Genomic DNA, 25,465 nt, shown 5'->3' with positions numbered 1-25,465 from the left:
GCGTGTCTCGGCATCCTGAACCTCACCGGCAGGCCCCTCAACAGCTCGTTGTGCGAGCGCCTGTTCGGCAACGTGACGCTCGCCAACCGCACGCGGCCCGAGAGCGTCAGCGGCAGCGAGGAGTACTTCAAGTGAGAGGCCCCCTGGCGTGCCACTCGCCCGCTCGCCCGCCTGCTCGCCCGCACGCTCCCTCGCTCACCCGCTCGCTCACCCACGCGCTCGCTCGCCCGCTCGCTCACGTGCTCGCTCGCTCACCCACGCGCTCGCTCACCCGCTCGGTCACCCACGCGCTCGCTTACTCACCCACACACTCGCCCACGTGCTCGCTCGCCCACCCATGCGCTCACTCACCCGCTCGCCCACCCGCTCGCTCACCCGCTCGCTCACCCGCTCGCTCACCCGCTCGCTCACCCACGCGCTCACTCACCCGCTCGATTGCCAAACTCGCCCGCTCGCCCGCACGCTCCCTCGCTCACCCGCTCGGTCACCCACGCGCTCGCTTACTCACCCACGCACTCGCTCACCCACGCGCTCACTCATCCACGCGCTCACTCGCCCGCTCGCTCGCTCACTCACGCGCTCACTCACCCGCTCGTTTGCCAGCTCACCCGCTCGCTCGCTCACCCACGTGCTCACTCACCCTTTCGCTTGCCAGCTCGCCCGCTCGCCCGCGCGCTCCCTCGCTCACCCGCTCGCTCACCCACGCGCTCGCTTACTCACCCACACACTCGCCCACTCACCCGCTCGCCCACCCATGCGCTCACTCGCCCGCTCGCCCACCCGCTCACTCGCCCGCTCGCCCACCCGCTCACTCGCCCGCTCGCCCACCCGCTCGCCCACCCGCTCGCTCGCCCGCTCGCTCGCCCGCTCGCCCGCCCGCTCACTCGCCCGCTCGCCCGCCCGCTCACTCGCCCGCTCGCCCGGCCGCTCACTCGCCCGTTCGCCCGCTCACTCACCCGCTCGCCCACCCGCTCGCCCACCCGCTTGCCCACCCGCTCGCCCACCCGCTCACTCGCCCGAGTCTTGAGCCTCACCGAGTCTCAGGAGGCTGCTGCGAGATTCACGATGCGTGACCATGCAGTCCCCTCTCCAACGCCCCCGGTCTCCTACCCCCACCCTCTATCCCCCCCCCTCTATCCCCCCCCTCTATCCCCCCCCCCTATCTCCCCCCCCCCCCCCCCACCCCCTGCGCCAGGTTCTTTGTGCTGAAGATCTCGGAGGGCATCGACCGACCGGGCGAGATTCGCTGGCACCTGGCGCTGTGCCTGCTGCTCGCCTGGATCATCGTCTACCTCTGCCTGGTGCGCGGAATCAAGACCTCGGGCAAGGTGCGCCACCCAGCCACCCAGCCACCCAGCCACCCAGCCACCCAGCCACCCAGCCACCCAGCCACCCAGCCACCCAGCCACCCAGCTACTCAGCCACCCAGCCACCCAGCCACCCAGCCACCCAGCCACCCAGCCACCCAGCCACCCAGCCACCCAGCTACTCAGCTACTCAGCCACCCAGCCACCCAGCCACCCAGCCACCCAGCTACTCAGCTACTCAGCCAGCCAGCCACCCAGCCACCCAGCCACCCAGCCACCCAGCCACCCAGCCACCCAGCCACCCAGCCACCCAGCTACTCAGCCACCCAGCCACCCAGCCACCCAGCCACCCAGCCACCCAGCCACCCAGCTACTCAGCTACTCAGCCACCCAGCCACCCAGCCACCCAGCTACTCAGCTACTCAGCCAGCCAGCCACCAGCCACCCAGCCACCCAGCCACCCAGCCACCCAGCCACCCAGCCACCCAGCTACCCAGCTACACAGCCACCCAGCCACCCAGCCACCCAGCCACCCAGCCACTCAGCCACCCAGCCACCCAGCCACCCAGCCACCCAGCTACCCAGCTACTCAGCCACCCAGCCACCCAGCCACCCAGCCACCCAGCCACCCAGCCACCCAGCTACTCAGCTACTCAGCCACCCAGCCACCCAGCCACCCAGCCACCCAGCCACCCAGCCACCCAGCTACTCAGCTACTCAGCCACCCAGCCACCCAGCCACCCAGCCACCCAGCCACCCAGCTACTCAGCCACCCAGCCACTAAGCTACTCAGCCACCCAGCCACCCAGCCACCCAGCCACCCAGCCACCCAGCCACCCAGCTACTCAGCTACTCAGCCACCCAGCCACTAAGCTACTCAGCCACCCAGCCACCCAGCCACCCAGCCACCCAGCCACCCAGCTACTCAGCTACTCAGCCACCCAGCCACTAAGCTACTCAGCCACCCAGCCACCCAGCCACCCAGCCACCCAGCCACCCAGCCAGCCAGCCACCCAGCCACCCAGCCACCCAGCCAGCCAGCCACCCAGCTACCCAGCCACCCAGCCACCCAGCCACCCAGCCACCCAGCCACTCAGCTACTCAGCTACCCAGCCACCCAGCCACCCAGCCAGCCAGCCACCCAGCTACTCAGCCACCCAGCCACCCAGCCACTCAGCTACTCAGCTACCCAGCCACCCAGCCACCCAGCCACCCAGCCACCCAGCCACCCAGCCACCCAGCTACCCAGCTACTCAGCCACCCAGCCACCCAGCCACCCAGCCACCCAGCTACTCAGCCACCCAGCCACCCAGCCACTCAGCTACTCAGCTACCCAGCCACCCAGCCACCCAGCCACCCAGCCACTCAGCCACCCAGCCACCCAGCTACTCAACCACCCAGCCACCCAGCCACCCAGCCACTCAGCTACCCAGCCACCCAGCCACCCAGCCACTCAGCCACCCAGCCACCCAGCCACCCAGCCAGCCAGCCACCCAGCTACTCAGCCACCCAGCCACCCAGCCACTCAGCTACTCAGCTACCCAGCCACCCAGCCACCCAGCCACCCAGCCACCCAGCCACTCAGCCACCCAGCCACCCAGCTACTCAACCACCCAGCCACCCAGCCACCCAGCCACTCAGCTACCCAGCCACCCAGCCACCCAGCCACCCAGCTACTCAGCCACCCAGCCACCCAGCCACCCAGCCACCCAGCCACTCAGCCACCCAGCTACTCAGCTACTCAGCCACCCAGCTACTCAGCCACCCAGCTACTCAGCCACCCAGCCACCCAGCCACCCAGCCACTCAGCCACCCAGCCACTCAGCTACTCAGCTACCCAGCCACCCAGCCACCCAGCCACCCAGCCACCCAGCTACTCAGCCACCCAGCCACCCAGCCACCCAGCCACTTAGCTACCCAGCCACCCAGCCACCCAGCCACCCAGCTACTCAGCCACCCAGCTACCCAGCCACCCAGCCACTCAGCTACTCAGCCACCCAGCCACCCAGCCACTCAGCTACACAGCCACCCAGCTACCCAGCCACTCAGCCACCCAGCTACCCAGCCACTCAGCTACTCAGCCACTCAGCCACTCAACTACCCAGCCACTCAGCTACCCAGCCACCTAGCCACTCAGCTACTCAGCTACCCAGCTACTCAGCCACCCAGCCACTCAGCTACCCAGCCACCCAGCCACTCAGCTACCCAGCCACCCAGCCACCCAACCACTCAGCCACCCAGCCACCCAGCCACTCAGCCACCCAGCCACCCAGCTACTCAGCCACCCAGCCACCCAGCCACCCAGCTACTCAGCCACCCTGCCACCCAGCCACCCAGCCACTCAGCTAACCAGCCACCCAGCCACCCAGCCACTCAGCTACCCAGCCACCCAGCCACCCAACCACTCAGCCACCCAGCCACCCAGCCACTCAGCCACCCAGCCACCCAGCCACCCAGCTACTCAGCCACCCAGCCACCCAACCACTCAGCCACCCAGCCACCCAGCTATCCAGCCACCTAACCACTCAGCTACCCAGCCACTCAGCTACCCAGCCACCCAGCCACTCAGCTACCCAGCCACCCAGCCACCCAGCCACTCAGCTACCCAGCTACTCAGCTACCCAGCCACTCAGCTACCCAGCCACCCAGCCACTCAGCTACCCAGCTACTCAGCCACCCAGCAACTCAGCTACCCAGCCACCCAGCCACCCAGCCACTCAGCTACTCAGCTACCCAGCTACCCAGCCACTCAGCTACCCAGCCACCCAGCCACCCAGCCACTCAGCTACCCAGCCACCCAGCCACTCAGCTACTCAGCTACCCAGCCACTCAGCTACCCAGCCACCCAGCCACTCAGCTACTCAGCCACCCAGCTACCCAGCCACTCAGCTACTCTGCTACCCAGCTACCCAGCCACTCAGCTACCCAGCCATCTAGCCACTCAGCTACCCAGCCACCCAGCCACTCAGCCACCCAGCTACTCAGCTACTCAGCCACCCAGCCACCCAGCCACCCAGCCACCCAGCCACTCAGCTACCCAGCCACCCAGCCACCCAGCCACTCAGCTACTCAGCCACCCAGCCACCCAGCTACCCAGCTACTCAGCCACCCAGCCACTCAGCCACCCAGCTACTCAGCCACCCAGCCACCCAGCCACCCAGCCACCCAGCTACTCAGCCACTCAGCTACCCAGCCATCCTATTGCTTGTTCACCTTTAGGCGTCGTTCTCTGGTTTTACACGAGCGAGACAGTGAACGTCGAGCGAGTGAATGAGAGAATGTGAGTGAATGAGTGTGCGAGCGACTGGGTGAATGAGAGGGTGAGTGGATGAGTGTGCGAGCGACTGGGTGAATGAGAGGGTGCGTGAATGAGTGTGCGAGTGAGTGTGTGAATGAGAGGGTGAGTAAATGAGTGTGCGAGCGAGTGGGTGAATGAGACAGTGGGTGAATGAGAGGGTGCGTAAATGAGTGTGCGAGTGAGTGGATGAATGAGAGGGTGAGTGGATGAGCGATTCAGTGAGTGTGCGAGTTAATGAGAGGGTGAGTGAATGAGTGTGTGAGCGACTGAGTGATTAAAAGGATGAGTGAATGAGTGTGCAAGCGAGCGGGTGAATGAGAGGGTTGAGTGAATGAGTGTGTCAGCGACTGAGTGAATGAGAGGGTGAGTGGATGAGCGATTCACTGAGTGCGCGAATGAATGAGAGGGTGAGTGAATGAGTGTGCGAGCGAGCGGGTGAATGAGCGGGTGAATAAGAGGGTGAGTGGATGAGCGATTCAGTGAGTGCGTGAGTGAATGGGTGTGTGAGCGACTGAGTGAATGAAAGGGGGTGAGTGAATGAGTGTGCGAGCGATTGGGTGGACGCATGGGTGGACGAGCGAGCGGGTTGCGTTCGAGGGTTAAGGGCAAGTGTTGTGAAGCCTACACGGGGGATCTTTGCCTTTTTGGCGGTGGCTGCAGGTGGTGTATTTCACGGCTACCTTCCCGTACGTGGTGCTCGTGATTCTGCTGGTGAGAGGGGTCACCTTGCCCGGGGCATTCGATGGAATCCTCTACTTCATCAAGCCCAAGTGGGAGAAGCTCTTCGAAGCCACGGTCAGTTGAGCTCCTCCGGCAGCCGAGGCTGCGTTGGCTGGGTCATGTAGCCCGCATGCCCAGCCACCGCATGCCTAAACAGCTTTTGTTCGGCCGGATCGAGGGGGCTAAACGGGCGCGGCACGGGCTAGAGAAGAGATGGAGTGATGTGGTACAGGAGGACGTGGAGCTGAGTGGACTTGCCGATGACTGCTACCAGCGGTGTCAAGATCGGCCTCTATGGAGGAGGCTCGTGAAGGACCGCTACTGAGCAGTTGGAGGCAGTCGCCCTCCAACAACAACGGAGGGCGGAGGAGCGGCGCTCACAACATCGAGCGGAGTGCCGGGTGGTTAAAACGCAGCGAGTTGGCAAAGTTGGGGGCACAGGTGGTGCATCTTCCACTCAACTCAGTCAGTCAACCCATGGTCTGTCCCGTGACCTCCTGCAAACAGCGAACCTTCGACACTTCACGTGGCCTCAAGGTGTACTTAGCCTGGCACAAGCGCCGTGTCGGCATCACCACCACCACTTAGTGGTGAACGGCGGTTGTTGTTGTTGTTGCATTGCTATATGCGTGGGTGTGAGTGCGTGAGAGATTTGTCACTGATGTTAGCCGTGAGTGGGAATTGAACTCGGGTTGCTGGGGTTGTATTGCAGTGCCCTAACCACTACACTACCACTCCCCACTGCACTTGCCATTGCAAAGACAACGATCACCGCGGTTTAGCCCTAAGATACTCTCGGGGCAAGTGCTGTTAGCACCGATGAAGGTCAACATGTCACGCGTGGGGGTGGGTGGACAGCACCACGCCCGGCCGCCTTTGTCTCCCCAGTGCTGATATTTACACACGCCACCAGGTACGCATTTGAGGCTGAGTCGACCTAGGGGCAGGCCCAAGACCGGTTCAGATAATCGTCACTGGTGTTGGCCGTGAGCGGGAATCGAACCCGTGTCGTCGGGTTCATAGCGCAGCGTAGCGCTAACCGTCACACCACCGCTCCTCACTAGCACGCACATACACACACGTACACAAAGATCCCCCGTGTAGTCTTAACAGACTGTAGGGGCAAGTGCTGTTAGCGAGCAGCACCTATGAAGGCCGGAACGGTACATGAACGAGGGGGTGGGTGGCCAGCACCACGCTCGACCACCACACGTACACACACGCACGCACACGGACTCAGACACACACTCGCACACACCCCGGACACACAACAACAACAACCGTCATTCGCCACTAACTGGCGGTGACGTCACCGCGGCGCTTGTGCCAGGCTACGTGCACTTTGAGACCACTTGAAGTGTCAAACAAACACGCGCGCACACACACACACGCGCACACACGCACACACACACACGCGCACACACGCGCACACACACGCGCACACACACACGCGCACACACACGCACACACGCACACACGCACGCGCACACGCGCACACACACGCACACACACACACGCACACACACACGCGCACACGCGCACGCACACGCGCGCGCACACACACACGCACACACGCGCACACACACACGCGCACACACGCGCACACACGCACACGCACACACACGCACACACGCGCACACACACACGCACACACGCACACGCACACACGCACACACACACGCACACACGCACGCACACGCACACACGCACACACACACACGCACACACACGCACACACACACGCACACACACACATACGCGCACACACACACGCACACACACACAAAAACAAAGATCCCCCGTATAGCCTGAACAGACTGTAGGGGCAAGTGCTGTTAGCGAGCACCTATGAAGGCCGGAACGGTACACGAGGGGGTGGGTGGCCAGCACCACGCCCGACCGCCTTTGTCTCCCTAGTGGCGATGTTTACACACCGCACCAGGTACTCATTTAAGGCTGAGTCGACCTAGGGGAGGCCCAGGACCGGTTCAGATAATCGTCATTGGTGTTAGCCGTGAGCGGGAATCGAACCCGGTTCGCCAGGTTCATAGCGCAGTGCGCTAACCACTACACTACCGCTCCCCACACACACACGCACACACACACACACGCGCACACACACACACGCGCACACACACACACGCACACACACACACGCACACACACACACGCGCACACACACACACACGCACACAGACGCGCACACACACACACGCACACACACACACGCACACACACACGCACACACACACGCACACACACACGCACGCACACACATACACACACGCGCACACACACACACGCACACACACGCGCACACACACACACACGCACACACACACACACGCACACACACACGCACACACACACACACACACGCGCACACACACGCACACACACACGCACACACACACGCGCACACGCACACAAGCGCACACACACGCACACACACACGCACACACACGCGCACGCACACCTCACGTAGAATTCGCAGCGTGGCCATAAACCGCCGCCATTTCATCCGCTCCACTAAATGCAATTATCCGGGAAAATGTTATGCGATAAAACACGGAATAAAAGAGGGCATTTTACACCTCCACGCTCGCTCTGAAGCAGCCCAGGCAGGCCCCGGGATGATGAAGCTACCCCCTCCCCACCGAACGGAACGATAAGGCAGATGGGACCCAGCTGATTCACGAGGGGGAGGGGGGAGGGTTCATCGTGGATCTGTCGGGGACCCATAGGCAGGGTTTGACTCCAACCACCACTACACCCTCCCCCCCAAGGTCCGTTTTCCGGTGGCACGGAATTTTGAAAAAAAAATCTAAAATTTTGGCAGGTAAGGTCCACAACTGAGCTCTGTAAACTCTCGTTCATCGATGCCCAGTAGGTGCCTCCTTGTCAGAAAGTTACAACGACAAACAATACAGTTAAGAACATCGCTCAAAAGTAAATACGACTATTTTGTAATTTGCCAGCTAAGGACCTCTACTGAGCTATGTAGGGACCCCGGGTCAGAAAATTACATCGACAAAAACTCACTCAAAATAAGGAAATTAAAATAAATTTCGATTTGAAGCTTTCGTGACTGCAGGGATTCATCTTCTTGGTTCTTTCGGTAAAGTCACATAGAAGGGAAATAATAAAATATAATTATGTTTTATTTTTATTATTAAAACATATAATTATGTTTTATTTTTATTATTTTATTATTTCCCTTCTGCGTGACTTTACCGAAAGAACCAAGAAGATTAAACTAAACTCTTATTATTTTACCAGGTAAGGCCATCTGAGCTATAAAGCTCTATTTTAGAAGCGACCTGGCATCAAATGACAGTTAAACGGAGTGAATTATCATCACGTGAAAATTGTATAGCAGCCGAACGCTTTAAACGTGCGACGTTGATTCTAAACGTGGAGGGGAAAACCGGAGGACCCGGATAAAAATCCACACGACCAGAGAGAGAGAGAGAGAGACATCACAAACGCCAGGTGTTGGATGTTGTCTCTGTGTGTCCCAGGTGTGGAAGGACGCAGCCACTCAGATTTTCTTCTCGCTATCGGCTGCTTGGGGAGGACTTATCACCCTCTCCTCCTACAACAAGTTCCACAACAACTGCTACCGGTGAAACCACGCTCACTCACCCGATCACCCAATATCTCACCTGCTCGCTCACCCATTCACCCACTCATCCATTCATCGATTCACCTTTGTCAATCATCTACTCACCCGTCCATCCACTTACCTGCCTACTCAGCCACTCACCCACCCACCCATCTACCCAACCGCTCGCTCGCTCACCCACCCACGAACACACCCACCCACATACTACTGACCCACTCACCCACCCATCAATCCACCCACCCACCCACTCACTCACCCATCCTTCACCCACCCACCCATACAACCACTCGCTCACCCACCCACGAACACACCCACCCACCAAACTACTCACCCACTCACTCACCCATCCACCCACTCACCCACCCATCCACCCATCCATCCATCCACCCACCCACCCACTCACCCATCCACCCACTAACACACCCACCCCCCAAACTACTCACCCACTCACTCACCCATCAACCCACTCACCCATCCACCCACCCACCCATCCACCCACCCACTCACCCATCCACCCACCCACCCATTCACCCATCCACCCAACCGCTCGCTCACTCACCCACCCACCCACCAACACACCCACCCCTCAAAGTACTCACCCACGGTCCCTTACGTCGTGGCAAGCTTCGGGGCCACTTCCAGGAGTCGTGGAGTTCTTCCATTACTAGCACATTTCATAAAAGCGTGTTTAAAAAAAAAAAGTTTTTAAATATAACTTTTTGTCGTTTGTTTGCGCGCGACCGGGGCAGGGACACGCTGATCGTGACGTGCACCAACAGCGCCACGAGCATCTTCGCCGGCTTCGTCATCTTCTCCGTCATCGGCTTCATGGCGCACCTCCTCAAGGTGGACATCCAGCAGGTGGCGGACGAAGGTGGGCGACTCGGCCTTCACACGAACCCAGCGAGTGGCGAGCGAGTGGGCGAGCGCGCGAGCGAGTGGCTGCGTGAGTCAGTGAGTGGGTGGATGAGTCAGCGAGTGCGCGAGCGAGTGGCTGCGTGAGTCAGTGAGTGGCTGCGTGAGTCAGTGAGTGGGTGGGTGTGCGAGTGAGTGGGTGGGTGTGCGAGTGAGTGGGTGGGTGAGTCAGTGAGTGAGCGAGCGAGCGAGTGGCTGCATCAGTCAGTGAGTGGTGAGCGAGTGGCTGCGTGAGTCAGCGAGTGGGTGCATGAGTCAGCGAGTGGGTGAGCGAGTGCGCGAGCGAGTGGCTGCGTGAGTCAGTGAGTGGGTGCATGAGTCAGCGAGTGGGTGAGCGAATGCGCGAGCGAGTGGTTGCGTGAGTCAGTGGCTGCATGAGTCAGTGAGTGAGTGGATGAGTCAGTGCGCGAGCGAGTGGCTGCATGAGTCAGCCAGTGGGTGCATGAGTGAGTGAGTGGGTGGATGAGTCAGTGAGTGGCGAGCGAGTGGCTGCGTGAGTCAGCGAGTGCGCGAGCGAGTGAGTGCATGAGTCAGTGAGTGCATGAGTCAGTGAGTGCATGAGTCAGTGAGTGGCTGCATGAGTCAGTGAGTGCATGAGTCAGTGAGTGGCTGCATGAGTCAGCGAGTGGCTGCATGAGTCAGCGAGTGGCTGCATGAGTCAGTGAGTGGCTGCATGAGTCAGCGAGTGGTGAGCGAGTGGCTGCGTGCGTCAGTGAGTGAGTGCATGAGTCAGTGAGTGAGTGCATGAGTCAGTGAGTGAGTGCATGAGTCATTGAGTGGGTGCATGAGTCAGTGAGTGAGTGCATGAGTCAGTGAGTGGGTGCATGAGTCAGTGAGTGGGTGGATGAGTCAGTGAGTGAGTGAGTGGGTGAATGGATGAATGTATAGTGGATGGGTGAATGGGCGAGTGGACGAGCGAGTGAATGTGTGAGCACGCGAGTGAGTGGGTGTATGAGTCAGTGAGTGGGTGAGTGGGTGCATGAGTCAGCGAGTGGTGAGCGAGTGGCTGCATGAGTCAGTGAGTGAGTGCATGAGTCAGTGAGTGGGTGGATGGGTGAATGGATGTGTGGATGGGTGGATGAGCGAGTGAGCGAGTGGATGAGTGAGTGGGTGAATGAGTCAGTGAGTGGGTGAATGGATGGGAGGATGGGTGGATGAGCGAGTGGTCGAGTGGGCTAGCGAGTGAATGTGTGAGTGTGCAAGTGAGTAGGTGAGTGTGAGCGAGTGGGTGCATGAGTCAGTGAGTGCCTGAATGGATGGGCGGATGGGTGGATGGGCGGGTGGTCGAGCGAGTGAATGTGTGAGTGTGCGAGAGAGTGGGTGAGTGCGAGCGAGTGGGTGAATGAGTCAGTGAGTGAGTGCATGAGTCAAAGAGTGGGTGGATGAGCGAGTGAGCGAGTGGACGAGTGAGTGGGTGAATGAGTCAGTGAGTGGCTGAATGGATGTGTGGATGGGTGGATGAGCGATAGGACGAGCGAGTGAATGTGTGAGTGTGCCAGTGAGTGGATGGGTGTGCGAGCGAGTGGGTGAATGAGTCAGTGAGTGGTTGAGTGAATGGGTGAATGGATGTGTGGATGGGTGGATGAGCGAGTGGACGAGCGAATGAATGTGTGAGTGTGCGAGTGAGTGGATGGGTGTGCGAGCGAGTGGGTGAATGAGTCAGTGAGTGGTTGAGTGAGTGGGTGAATGGATGTGTGGATGGGTGTTTGAGCGAGTGGGCGAGCGAGTGAATGTGTGAGCGAGCGAGTGAGTGGGTGGGTGTGCGAGCGAGTGGGTGAATGAGTCAGTGAGTGGGTGAGCGTGTGGGTCAATGGATGCATGGATGGGTGGATGAGCGAGTGGGTGAGGGCGAGCGAGTGGGTGCATGGATGTGCGGACGAGTGGATGAGCGAGTCAGATGAGCTCATTGAAGGCTACACGGGGGATCTTTGTCTTTGTTTGCGTGTGTGTGGTGTGGCGTCAAACCGTGAACCTCCAGGGCCCGGCCTGGCCTTCGTGGTCTACCCCGAGGCCCTGACCCACCTGCCCATCTCCCCACTCTGGGCCATCCTCTTCTTCCTCATGCTCCTCACGCTGGGCCTCGACACCATGGTACGTGCCCGCTTCAGGCTGAGTCGACCTAGTGGTGACCCGCACCACCAGCAATGTTTAAAGCCGAGTCCACCTGTTGGTGGCTCGTGACTAGGTGGGGGGGGCATCAGTTTTGTTGGAGTCGACCTAGTGGTTGACCGACACCTAGGCATCACTTCAGGCTGAGTCGACCTAGGGGTGATCCATGCCTTGGGCAGTGTTTAGGCTGAACCGGCTCGAACGAACGCCCAACGTTGTCCACTCAAGCGCGGCGACCACCACAACACGTTCTTGCTACAACGGCACTTGCCCCGTGGAGTCTGTCAAGGCTGTATTGGGGGCAGAGGTCGCAAACGGGTTTTGATTCCTTACCCGTACCCGGCCGCACCAGGGTCGCAAACGGGTACCTGTACCCTACCCGATACCTGGCTACCCGTACCCGGCCGGGTATCGGGCAGGGTACGGGTACCCAATTGCGACCTCTGGGATGAAGCCATGTTGCAGGCGCGGGTGGGTTGATTCTAGGAACTTGAATTGTGAGAAAAGACAAGACGTTGGGAAATGAGTGACAAACGGTGACTCACCAGTGACTCACGGCCTTCTCACTCATTGGTTGGGGTGAGTCACGTGCGGCTACCCGTACCCGTACCCGGCCGCACCAGGGTCGCAAACGGGTACCCGTACCCGTACCCGGCCGGGTACGGGTAGCCGGGTATCGGGTAGGGTACGGGTATCGGGTACCCGATTGCGACCTCTGATTTCCTGTGTTTGTTTGACGCCCACCGTGTGCGTGTGCGCGTTCGCAGTTCGCCACCCTGGAGACCATCGTGACTTCCGTGGCCGACGAGTTCCCCAAGTACCTGCGCGCGCACAAGCCGCTGTTCACGATGTGCGCGTGCATCATCATGTTCATCCTGGGCTTCCCCATGCTCACCGAGGTACAAAGACAGAGATGCCCCCCCCCCCCCCACCTTGTAGCCTCAACAGACTGCGAGTAGCACCGATGAACGCCGGCGCGGCAAACAATGGGGTGGGTAGCCAGCACCACGCCCAGCCACATTTGTCTAACCAGCGGCAATGTATACACACCGCATCAGGTACTCATTTGAGGCACCTATACACATACATACACATAGTCATACAGAGGTTCCAATGATCCTTCTCATGATCCCCCACTGGTGCCGCCCTCTATACTAATACAGTTCCCATGATCCTTCACTTCTCATGAACCTCCACTGGTGCCGCCCTCTATACTAATACAGTTCCCATGATCCTTCACTTCTCATGACCCCCCACTGGTGCCGCCCGCTATACTAATACAGTTCCCATGATCCTTCACTTCTCATGGTCCTCCACTGGTGCTACCCTCTTGACAAAGAAATATCCCACGATGCTTGGTTGCTGATGTAATATCACCACCCCTGTGTGCCCCCCCCCCCCCCCCCCACGTGGCGCCCCCTCTCCGTGTGCCGCTGGCAGGGAGGTATCTACATGCTACAACTGGTGGACACCTACGCTGCCTCGTACTCCCTCATCATCATCGCCATCTTTGAGCTCGTCGGCATCTCCTACATCTACGGTGATGGCCGCGACGATGGTGGTGGCGGTGACGGTGGTGATGCTGGTGATGATGCTGCTGATAGTGATGATGATGATTTTACTGATGCTGATGACGATGATCGTCTCTGGTTCCCGTCAGGTCTCAACAGGTTCTGTGAAGACATTGAGATGATGATTGGCTTCCAGCCCAGCTACTTCTGGAGGATCTGCTGGGCCTTCCTCACACCCACCATCCTCACCGTGAGGCCCAGCACTAAACTTAACCCTAACACGAGCTCAAATACTAGGCCGAACACGAGCCCTAACCCTATCCTGAATACTAGGCCCTAACACTAACATGGATACTAGGCTGTAACACGGGCCCTAACACTAGCCTGAATACTAGACCCTAACACTAGCTCTAATACTAGGCCGAACACGAGCCCTAACACTATCCTGAATACTAGGCCCTAACACTAGCCTGAATACTAGGCCGAAGAGGAGCCCTAACGCTATCCTGAATACTAGGCCGAGCACAAGCCCGAACACGAACTTGAGAACTATGCACAGAAACAAACACTAAACCTAACCCTGCCATCCTCACCATGAGCTTCAGGACCTAATCTTCACACAGGCCATAGTGATAGCCTGCATACTAGCCCTAACACTAAACATAACCATAGCCCCTCACCATAAACACTCACCCTAACTCCTCACCATAACCTCCCACGCTAAACCCTAACCCATCACCCTATGCCCTCACACTAACCCTACCGGAAGCCTAACACTGCCTTCTATTCTCAGTTTGAACCCGGCTCTGACATTTGAATTGGTCCTGGAGTTCGTTTGTTTAAGCTTACGTCTAAACTCTTTCGCGTTTGACTCTGTCTTCTGGTTGAGCCTCCCGGGTGCTGAGCCCCGGTTGATCGTTGTTTTTGTCGTCGTCATTGATTATTTAGAGTATTTGGCTGATATAAATTGCCACACGATGATACATCACTTCGTTGAGCTATCATTTGTGATGGCCAGATGGCTTCTGAAAAATAAGCTACTAGCTCAGTGGGGTTTTACCTTGTAACATGAAACATTTCTAGTTTAATTTGTATTTTGGTGTGATTTGCTTACCTTTCCTATACTTTACACTGCTGTCGTGTTGTTTTCGTATCGTTTGTAGTCGTAACATTCGGACGACCCCGTGCCCCTCTACTGGACATCTTTTAAACAAGAGCTTCGTAGCTCATCGGATTTATCCAGTCTAAATAAAGATTCTGATTCTGTTTTTGTTGCTTCACGTCTCTTCCTACCTCCTCCTCCTACCTCCTTCGTACCTCCTTCTCCTCCCGTCGCAGTTCATCTTGGGCTTCAGCTTCTACCAGTGGACGCCCATGACGTACGAGGCCTACCACTACCCGCCCTGGTCCATGGCCATGGGCTGGCTCATGGTGGGCAGCTCAGTCATCTGGATCCCCATCATGTTCGTCGTCAAGATGTACCTCGCTCCGGGAAACTTCATCGAGGTGAGAAACACTGGCGGGTGGCGGGGGGGGGGGGGGCGGGATAGGTGGGAAATGCGATGGGGATGATGACAACGGCAGATTCCGGATGTGGCCTGGTGACCCAGTGGGTTCGGAGGGCTTGAGCCGGCACCACTTGAGATGCTGGGTTCGAATCCGTGTTGCCCCCACCGCCCCCCCCCACCCACCCATTCATTAACGCATAGTCGGCGAAGGACCCTTGCGCCAAACGTGTGACCTCTTGCGGCAGCGTTGGCATTGGCTGCTCTTGGCCGCCGTACACACCGGCGTGTCTCGAGCAATTCGATACATGGATCACGGGACGACGACGACGACCACGGGGAGGGTGGCTTTCCAATCCTCCTGTTTGTGACTTCACTCGTCACCTCGGGAGTTCATAATGGCCGTGTCGGAGCCACAGAGCCAACACTGTTAAGAAACCTGGGTTCAATCCCTGGGTGTGGGTGTCTCTCCCCCCTCTCACTCCCTCTCTCTCTCAGGAGGTTCATAATGGCCGTGTCAGAGCCACAGAGAAACAAGAAACCTGGGTTGCAATGTCGATTGCGGCTGTTAGCTACACGCGGTTAACTACACGCATGTGACCCAAGTTCGATTCCCGCTCGCGACCAACACCAGTGACGATTATCTGAACCGGTCATGGGCCTCCCCTAGCTCGACTCAGCCTCAAGTGAGTACCCAGTGCGGTGTGTAGTAAACATCGCCACTGGGGAGAGAAAGGCGGCCGGGCGTGGTGTTGGCCACCCAGGCACTGCTACTCGCTAACGGCACTTGACCCAACAGTCTGTTAAGGCTATACGGGGGATCTTTGTCTTTCGTGGGGGTGGAGGGGGGGGTGAGGCCTCGCGTTGTTTGTGCCGAGTCGGGGTTGCCTCTTGGCCCGGTCACCGATGGCTGCACAAAAACACAATTACACCCCCTCCCCCGACTTCCCCAGCCCCAGGGCCTGAACCCAGCACCTCAGCTGTGCTGGATCAGTGGCGCTGACACGGCCATTATGACCCCCCCACCCACACCACCACCATCACCTAGGATAGTACTATCTTAACCTTGGTGGGGGGTGGTGGGTAGATGCTATTACCCCCTCCCCCCCCCCTTGTCGAATTCTCCCGTTCTCAGAGAGAAACGTGCGGATTTAACGGACGTCGGTGTTTTCAACCCGAAATTGTAAAAAAATTTGCGAGGTCATTCCCAACTCAGCTCGTGCAGTCGCCGCAAGCGGGTGACACCGACGACGACAAAAAAAAACACTCAACGGACGACACGAGGTCATTTCGGTAAAGTCACGTAGGTAAAAAATTTAAATAAATAAAAATAAAATAAATTAAAAAATTCACGACGTTTCGGAAGCAACACAAGCCTCCGTCTTCAGGCGATACAGCTGTCGTGGCTGTGATGGTTCCACCTGAAGACGGAGGCTTGTGTTGCTTCCGAAACGTCGTGAATTTTTTAATTTGTTTTATTTTACTTTTATTAATTAAATTTTTTTTACCTACGTGACTTTACCGAAAGAACCAAGAAGATGAATCCCTGCAGCCATGAAAGCTTTAAATCGATATTTATTTTATTTCTATTAGTATTTTTATTAATATTATTTTTTACCTACGCGACTTTACCGAAAAAACCTAAGAGTATGAATCCTTGCAGTCACGAAAGCTTCAAATCTAGAACGAGGTCATTTGTCCGCCGCTTACTCTTGGAAAGCCAACATTGTTCACGATCGATGCGTTCGAAAATGTCGTTTAAGTGACGGTCCCACCTGATGACGGAGACTTGTGTTGCCTCTGAAACGTCGTGATCTTTATTTTATTTAATTTTTATAAATTTTGATGCTTTACCTACGTGACTTTACCTAAAAAACCTAGGAATATGTCGTTTAAGTCCTTCTTGGTTGACCGTACGGATTTACTTCATTTTATTATAGTTCATCTCCTTGGTTCTTTCGGTAAAGTCACGTAGAAGGGAAATATTAAAATAATAAAAATAAAACATAATAAAATAATTATCACGACGTTGTGGCCGAAACGTCGTGAGAATCATATGATGTTTTATTTTTATTATTTTATTATTTCCCTTCTACGTGACTTTACCGAAAGAACCAAGAAGATGAATCCCTGCAGTCACGAAAGCTTTAAATCGAAATTTATTATAGTTATTTTATGTCGGGCAGGCTCATTGCGCGATTATATTCACCAATGAGTCTCGCGTACGAGATAAGTTCACGAGGTTATACATCACCTGACGTGTACCCCCTGGGACATTGCCACGTGACCCCCAGGGGTTCACATACCGCCGGTTGAGAACCACTGGTGTAGTGTATAGTGTAGTGTATAGTGTAGTGTATAGTGTAGTGTATAGTAATGTAGTGTACAGTAGTGTAGTGTGTCGTGTAGTGCAGTGTGTATTGTAGTGTATGGTATATAGTAGTGTATAGTGTTGTGTATAGTAGTGTATAGTAGTGTATAGTGTAGTGTATGGTGTAGTGTATGGTATAGTGTTTCGTAGTGTATGGTGTAGTGTATAGTAGTGTATAGTGTAGTGTATGGTGTAGTGTATAGTAGTGTATTGTGTAGTGTATAGTAGTGTATAGTAGTGTAATATAGAGTAGTGTATAGTAGTGTAGTGTATAGTGTAGTGTATAATGTAGTGTATAATGTAGTGTATGGTGTAGTGTATAATGTAGTGTATGGTGTAGTGTATAATGTAGTGTATAATGTAGTGTATAGTATAATGTAGTGTATAATGTAGTGTATAGTGTAGTGTATAGTGTAGTATATGGTGTAGTGTATAATGTAGTGTATGGTGTAGTGTATAATGTAGTGTATAGTGGTGTAGTGTATAGTGTAGTGTATAATATAGTGTATAGTGTAGTGTATAATGTAGTGTATAGTGGTGTAGTGTATAGTAGTGCCCCCCTGTGTTGCCATAACAGACTGTTGGGGCAAGTGTTGTTAACGAGTAGCACTTATGAAGGCTACCGGCACTGTGGCACACGAGGAGGTGGGTGGCCAGCACCCCGCCCGGCCGCCTTTGTCTCCCCCGTGACGAGGTTTACACGCCGCACCAGTTACTCATTCGAGGCTGAGTCGACCTAGGGGAGGATGCCCAGGACCGGTTCTGATAATCGCCACTGCTGTTGGCCGGGGTTCGTAGCGCAGCGCGCTAATTTCTACACTGTGCTCCCCACACATACACACATATATACACACACGCACATACAAACCGAGGACTTGATGATATTATCTCGGCGGTGCTTGCTTGTATGTTGAACTTCTTTCGCACCGTACCTAGTCAACCGTGGCCAATCAGAGGTGCACGGGGGAAGGACAACAAACTAAACACAAAAAGCATCTCCAAAGAAATTCGTTTTCAATCCAGATTTTTTAAAGTGGACGGCTCCAGTGGCTTCCTAATATGAGACCCATAGAGACCCACAGAGATCTCTGACGACACGGCCATCATGAATCCACCCCCCTCCCCCTGAGAGAGGAGGACTGAGAGAGACACCCGTTCAGTAAAATCGGTGAATCAGAATCTTATATTTAGACAGCAGGAAGGAATCCGATGAGCTTATGAAGCTCTCACGGACATCCAGTAAGGGGCCGGTTCGGAGCGTTACAACGAGCGAGCGAGCGCGCTTCATAACGACGATCGTCCGGTGGGGTTGGAGGCGGCTGTCGAGATTACGGGTATTAAAATGTTTTTAAAAATCCACAAAAAAATCCCATCATCGTTTGGTCGGAGGCCACCATCATAGTTCGAATCTCGGCCGGAGAGCGAAGGCGCCACCGTTTTCTGCCAACGTACGCACGCGCTCGCTCGGTCAGCGTACGGCGCGAAAGAAGTTCAACGTACGTAGGTACATAATCAACGTTTTTGGGTTTAGATCGCGTTATTTATAAATGTGTCGTAACCCTCCACCACCCGACACGGCCAATCAGTAAAAAAGTGTCACGTTGACAAAAGACAAAATAGTTCACTGCTTTAGCCCCACACCGGTGTGTTGAAGCGTGAAACCACAACATTTACAATTTGAGTTGTACGACGTTTCGCTGGCAATTGCATCCAGCATCATCGGGCAATTCGCCAGAACGTAGGTACGCACACACACACACGCGCGCGATGTCTTCGCTCGGCGGAGAGATAGCGGATCGAGAGGAGACAGCGAAGAGGGAGAGAGAGCGAGCGAGCGGTAGCCGTGATGAATGCCCCCGACAAGTCCGGCGTGTCCCCGTGTGTCGGGCGCGATGAATTTAATGAACCCCGCGATGGACGAGAATGCGAGAGACAAGGGGGGGAGGTGGGGGGTGGGTGGGAACGCGTGAGGCTTTCGGAATTGATGTGGAGGGTGCCGGAAAAGTCGTGATGGCGCCGATTGATTTTACGTGTTACAGGAATTGATCACCGGCAGTTCTCGCTCTCTCTCTCTCTGTAGCTCTCTCTTTCTCTCTATTTAACTCTCCTTGCCGCTCTCTCTCTCTGCCCCTCCTCCCTCCCTCTATTCTCATCTCCTCCTTCATCTCCCTACTCCCCCACCTTCCTCCCCCCCTCTCTCCATGCCTCTATTCCCTCCCTCTCCCCACTTCCCCTGCCTCTCCTCCTCCACCACTACCTCCTCCTCCATTCCCTCCACCACCTTCTCTTCTTCCATCTCCACCACTACCTCCACCACGTCCTCCATCTCCTGCTCCACCACCTCCATCACGTCCTCCTCCACCACCTTCCATCATGTCCTCAATCTCCTCCATCACCTCCATCATGTCCTTCTCCACCACCACCCCCTTCCTCATCCCACCTCCCTCCACCTCCACCACACCCCCCTGCTCCTCCACCACCTCCATCACGTCCTCCTCCACCACCTCCATCACGTCCTCCATCTCCTCCTCCACCACCTCCATCACGTCCTCCTCCACAACCTCCCCTTCCTCCATCTCCTCCACCACCACCACCCCTGTCCTCTTCCCTCCACCTCCGCCACCTCCTCCTCCACCTCCTGCTCCTCCTCCACCACCTCCATCCCGTCCTCCATCTCCTCCTCCACCACCTCCATCACGTCCTCCTCCTCCACCTCCCCTTCCTCCATCTCCTCCACCACCACCACCCCCGTCCTCTTCCCTCCACCTCCACCTCCTCCACCTCCGCCACCTCCTCCTCCACCTCCTGCTCCTCCACCACCTCAATCACGTCCTCCTCCACCTCCCCTTCCTCCATCTCCTCCACCACCACCACCCCCGTCTCTTCCCTCCACCTCCGCCACCTCCACCTCCTGCTCCTCCTCCACCTCGCGTGCCCAGCGGCTCAAGCTGGTGTGCATGCCCCAGCCGGACTGGGGGCCCTTCCTGGTGCAGCACCGTGGCGAGCGCTACCGCCACCAGATGGACCCTCTGGGCACCTCCTCGCTGGGCCTCAAGCTGCCCCGCAAGGACGTGGAGATGAGCGCCGACGTCATGGGCGTCGCCTAGCAACCCCCCCCCCTTCTTTGTTGCTGCTGCTCCTGTTGCAGTCACCCCCACCCCTCCCTCCCCTTTGTCACCCCCCTTCAACCTGAGGTCCGTTGGAACCCCCCCCCTTCAGAGTCTTTCATGGAAGCCCTCGAGATTCTATCTCCATGATGTCCTCCTTTAGATCTCTCCATGATGTCATCGATGGGATCATCTTTTCCTGTCCATGAAGACTTGTATGACATCACATCTTCTCCATGATATACTCCATGCATCTCTCTATGATGTCTTTTATGACGTCATATTTTCCTGTCCATGATTACCTGTATGACATCTCCTCTCCATGATGTCCTCCATGCATCTCTCTATGATGTCATCGATGTGATCATCTTTTCCTGTCCATGAAGACTTGTATGACATCACATCTCCTCCATGATATCCTCCATGCATCTCTCTATGATGTCCTCCATGACGTCATTGTTTCCTGTCTACATCTTCTCCATGTCCTCCTTTAGATCTCTCCATGATGTCGTCGATGGGATCATCTTTTCCTGTCCATGAAGACTTGTATGACATCACATCTCCTCCATGATATACTCCATGCATCCCTCTATGATGTCTTTCATGACGTCATCTTTTCCTGTCCATGATGACCCATATGGCATCACATCTTCTCTGTCCTTTAAATCTCTCCATGATGTCTTTTATATGATTATCTTTTCCTGTCCATGAAGACTTGTATGACATCTTCTTCGTGATGTCCTCCATGCAACTCTCCATGATCTCCTCCATGAAATCATCTTCTTCTATCCATGATGACCCTCATGACATCACATCTTCTCCGTCATGTCCTCCATTCACCTCTCCACTGTGCCCTCCATGAGTTATTGTCCCTGATCCACGATGTTTCTTCATGAGTCCTCCTCATTGGAATTCTCCACGATTTCCTTCCTAGAAATGTATCCATGAGACCTCTTCTCCTCCCCATGATGTCCTCCATGAGACTGTTATTTCCATGATATCCTCCATGAGATCCTACCTCCGTGATGTCCTCAATGAGATCTTATCTCCATGATATCCTCCATGATATATTATTTTTAAGATAAGATGTCCTCCATGAGATTTTATCTCCATGATATCCTCCATGATATATTATCTCCATGATATCCTCCATGAGATCTTATCTCCATGATGTCCTCTATGAGATTTTATCTCCATGATATCCTCTATGAGATATTATCTCCATGATGTCCTCTATGAGATTTTATCTCCATGATATCCTCCATGAGATATTATCTCCATGATGTCCTCTATGATATTTTATCTCCATGATATCTTCCATGAGATATTATCTCCATGATGTCCTCTATGAGATCTTATCTCCATGATGTCCTCCATGAGATATTATCTCCATGATGTCCTCTATGATATTTTATCTCCATGATATCTTCCATAAGATATTATCTCCATGATGTCCTCTATGAGATCTTATCTCCATGATGTCCTCCATGAGATCTTATCTCCATGATATTCTCCATGATATATTATCTCCATGATGTCCTCCATAAGATTGTATCTCCATGATATTCTCCATGATATATTATCTCCATGATGTCCTCCATAAGATTGTATCTCCATGATATTCTCCATGATATATTATCTCCATGATATCCTCCATGAGATATTATCTCCATGATATCCTCCATGATATATTATCTCCATGATGTCCTCTATGAGATCTTATCGCCACGATCTCTTCCATGAGATCTTATCTCCATGATGTCCTCCGCGAGACCTCTATGTGTCCTCCACGAGACCCCCTCAACCCTTCTCCTCGACACCTCATTACCCCATGTGAAACTGAACTATTTCCTCAAAATGGAAGCTGATCGTGATGAGAGGCAGAAGATGAGAAAACATATCCAACACTGATCACGGAAAAATGTTGCGTCTTCCACTACACGGACAATTAAGAGAGACAGACAGACAATAAGATACACAGATATACATACAGACAGAGAGACTGCAAGATACAGACACAGGCAGACAGAGATAGAGACAGATACAGATACATGGTCAGAAATACAGATATAGACAGACTGACGGAGAGACATACACACAAACAGACATGGAGACAGACATTCAGAGACAGACAGAATGAGATATTCACACTGGAGGAATCCTATTATATATCAGGCTCTTTCTCACAGATGTCCAGTAGAGACACAGACACACCGAGGCAGATATACAGCAAGACAAGACATGCACAGACAGACAGAGACACAGACAATACAGACTTGCCAAAAAATGCGGACAGACGATGATGGGACAGTGCGAGAGACAGGCGGACAGACACGCGGCTCGATGTATCGATAGACACGTATGTAGATTGTCGCGGTGTCTGTGTGTGTGTGTATGTGTGTAGTTCGTGTCAGCTACGCTGTAGGGTGTAGACCATAGCAGCAGCAGAAGTAATAACAACGTGATGTATTCTCGATGTATACTCTGTCTAGATGTACACTCAATGGATATGCTAGATATATTTTATACACACGCGCACAACACATGAGTCATACGCCTTGGGACCACGGGACATTTCGCTGGCACGGGTCTAAATTTGCCAAAAAAATAAGAATCTAAATGTTGTAATGTTTCATAACTCCGGGAAATGTACTCGATTCGGATTACACAAGGCAGCGATCCTCGCCCCCCCCCCCCCCTACTGGCAGGCGAATGCCCCCCGCTGGCAGGTCGGGTTATTATCAATCAACTTGTGTCACCGCACAGGGGCAGCTGCCACTGGGTGGAAGGGTCCCCTAGGCCAGATCACACGGCAGTGATCATCACCCGAACCCCCTACTGGTAGGCGAATGCCCCCCGCTGGCAGGTCGGGTTATAATCAATCAACTTGTGTCACCGCACAGGGGCAGCTGCCACTGGGGGGGGGGTCCCCTAGGCCAGACAGCACAGCAGCAGTCATTGCCCCCCCCCCTTCCCATGATCGGAAGGTCGAGCGGTGGTGATGGTGGGTGGTTGGGTGATGGTGGGTGGGGTAAAGTGTGGGTAGTCGCGCCTCTTCTTCCGAGACGTAGCCAGCGTGGAAGAGTGAGGTCCCTAAGCAAGTGACGGACGAATCTCCGTCGAGGCGACCAATCGCGAAGGAAGGCCCATTCCTGCCAGCCAGCCAGCCGGCGGCGTGATTCTGGCAATTGCAGGGTCCGCGCCTTTGCCTCCCCCCTTCCCGCCCCCCCTCTCTCTCGTTCATCTCTGTTTGGTGTATCGCGCCTCCATTCGGAGTGGTCCCCGGACCGATGATGAAGTTGCTTAGGTGTGGCCGTGCAACGTTCGGGCCAATTACCTTGTAACCCTACTACGCCTCGCGTACGCACGCGCCGATTGCCACCGGTGGACATTCCACGTTACCATGGCGGGGACCTTGACGACCACTGCCCGTTGACTTCCCAGCGTGGTCCGCTGCTGCTTCTCATGCTCCTCGTGTTGTACGGCCGCTGACGATGTCCTTAGAGGCAGAGCACATGGCGGCCAATGTGACACGCGGGTTGCGCTGACAACGAAACGACGGCCATTGATGACGGCGACGGTGACTGTGACGTTGGCGGATGTGACGTTGATCGTGACGATGGTGACGTTTGACGTCGATGTTGATGATGAAGATGATGACGACGATAATGGCGATGATCGAGGTGATCATAACGATGATGGTGATCATGATGATTATGACGTTTGATGCCAATGTCGATGATGACGGTAATGGCGATGATCATGCTGCTGCTGCTGATGATGATGATGATGACGGACGATCAAAATGGCGATGCACGTGCTGCTGATGATTATGATGGCGATGATACTGGTGGTAAAGTGCTGATGACGACGATCTCGACGACGCAAACGATAACGATGCTTACCATGGGATGCATTTACCCCCTGAGCGGAATACGAACGCGCTATTCGCCCAACACAGTTGAAGCACGTTCATCATAACCACGAGGGACATGGCTGTGGGTCCCTGCTATGGAAATGTGGAACGTCCACCAACTGGCTCAAGGGCGGTGGTTGGCTACTTAGGATCTCACGTTCGCTTGGGACGATACACATCAACTCTCTCATTGCATCTCTTCGGTCGGACTTTCCACCGACATTCTGAATTATGGGTCAACAATAACACTGGTCAACACACTTTTCCTGGCATAAGGTATTCCAACGGGTTTAAGGTAATTTTGGGGGGTGCTGATTCCAAATCTGGCATCAGTTTTTGTCTATCACATCAGGGTTTTGAGAGATCAAATTTGCATTTTCAATGAAAACTGCAGAAGAAAAATATTAAATAAATGTGGATATCTACACACACTATTCTAAAAAAATACAGCACCATATTTTAACACTAAAGCAGTCACTGACTCGCAACAACTTGCAATCATAAGTGACAGAGTTAATGGAAATAGGGTATGCCGTTAGGATAAAATGAGATGTGAAAGAGCAAATCTGAGATCAGATTTGTAATCAGCACCCTGAAATTAGTCTAAAACAGAAGCAAAAGTCCAGGCCAGAAAAAAAAAGTTTTTGTTGTTGTTGACCAGTGTAATGGCCCTTATATAACAATGGTTGTGATATAATCGAGTGACGAGACGACTGTGAAAGGTGATCACGCTGCTGCGTAGTTCTCCCGCGTGTGTTCGCGGTGTGCCACGGTTGCTTAGCGCGTTGTCCGACGTTTCGTTACCACGTGCTCCACACATCCACCCTACCTGCCTACGCACCCAACGCCGACCCATCATCCACCCACTCGATCATCCCACTCACCTGCCAACTCGCACACCCGATCAACTGCTCACCCACCCGCTCACTCATCCACTCACTCACTCGATCACCCACTCACTTACCAACCCACTCAATTGCTCACCTGCTCATCCATTCACCCACTCACCCACCCACCCATTCACCCACCCCCCCCACCCACTCACCCCCCACCCACTCACTCACCCACCCACCCACTCACT

At 55.0% G+C, this 25,465-nt stretch overlaps 1 protein-coding gene across 1 annotated transcript; it reads left to right on the top strand.

The window, feature by feature from the left end:
* Positions 1-6: 6 nt before the first annotated feature.
* On the top strand, positions 7-25,448 carry SLC6A5 (solute carrier family 6 member 5; the record flags this gene model as incomplete). The annotated part of the gene is made up of 11 exons (XM_061579102.1): positions 7-131; positions 1,196-1,328; positions 5,266-5,400; positions 8,847-8,950; positions 9,700-9,824; positions 11,844-11,956; positions 12,742-12,873; positions 13,415-13,514; positions 13,635-13,735; positions 14,824-14,991; positions 20,301-25,448. Coding segments are annotated over 11 exons (1,404 nt in total), but the record flags the coding sequence as incomplete, so codon positions are not given.
* Between the last annotated feature and the right edge of the window lie 17 nt (positions 25,449-25,465).

This window comes from Lethenteron reissneri, chromosome 68 (assembly GCF_015708825.2).
Source record: "Lethenteron reissneri isolate LAM-NWPU_2019-01 chromosome 68, ASM1570882v1, whole genome shotgun sequence".
Taxonomy (NCBI): Eukaryota; Metazoa; Chordata; class Hyperoartia; order Petromyzontiformes; family Petromyzontidae; genus Lethenteron; species Lethenteron reissneri.
The sequence above is the reverse complement of the archived record's forward strand: the minus strand, read 5'-3'. Positions and strand labels throughout refer to the sequence as shown.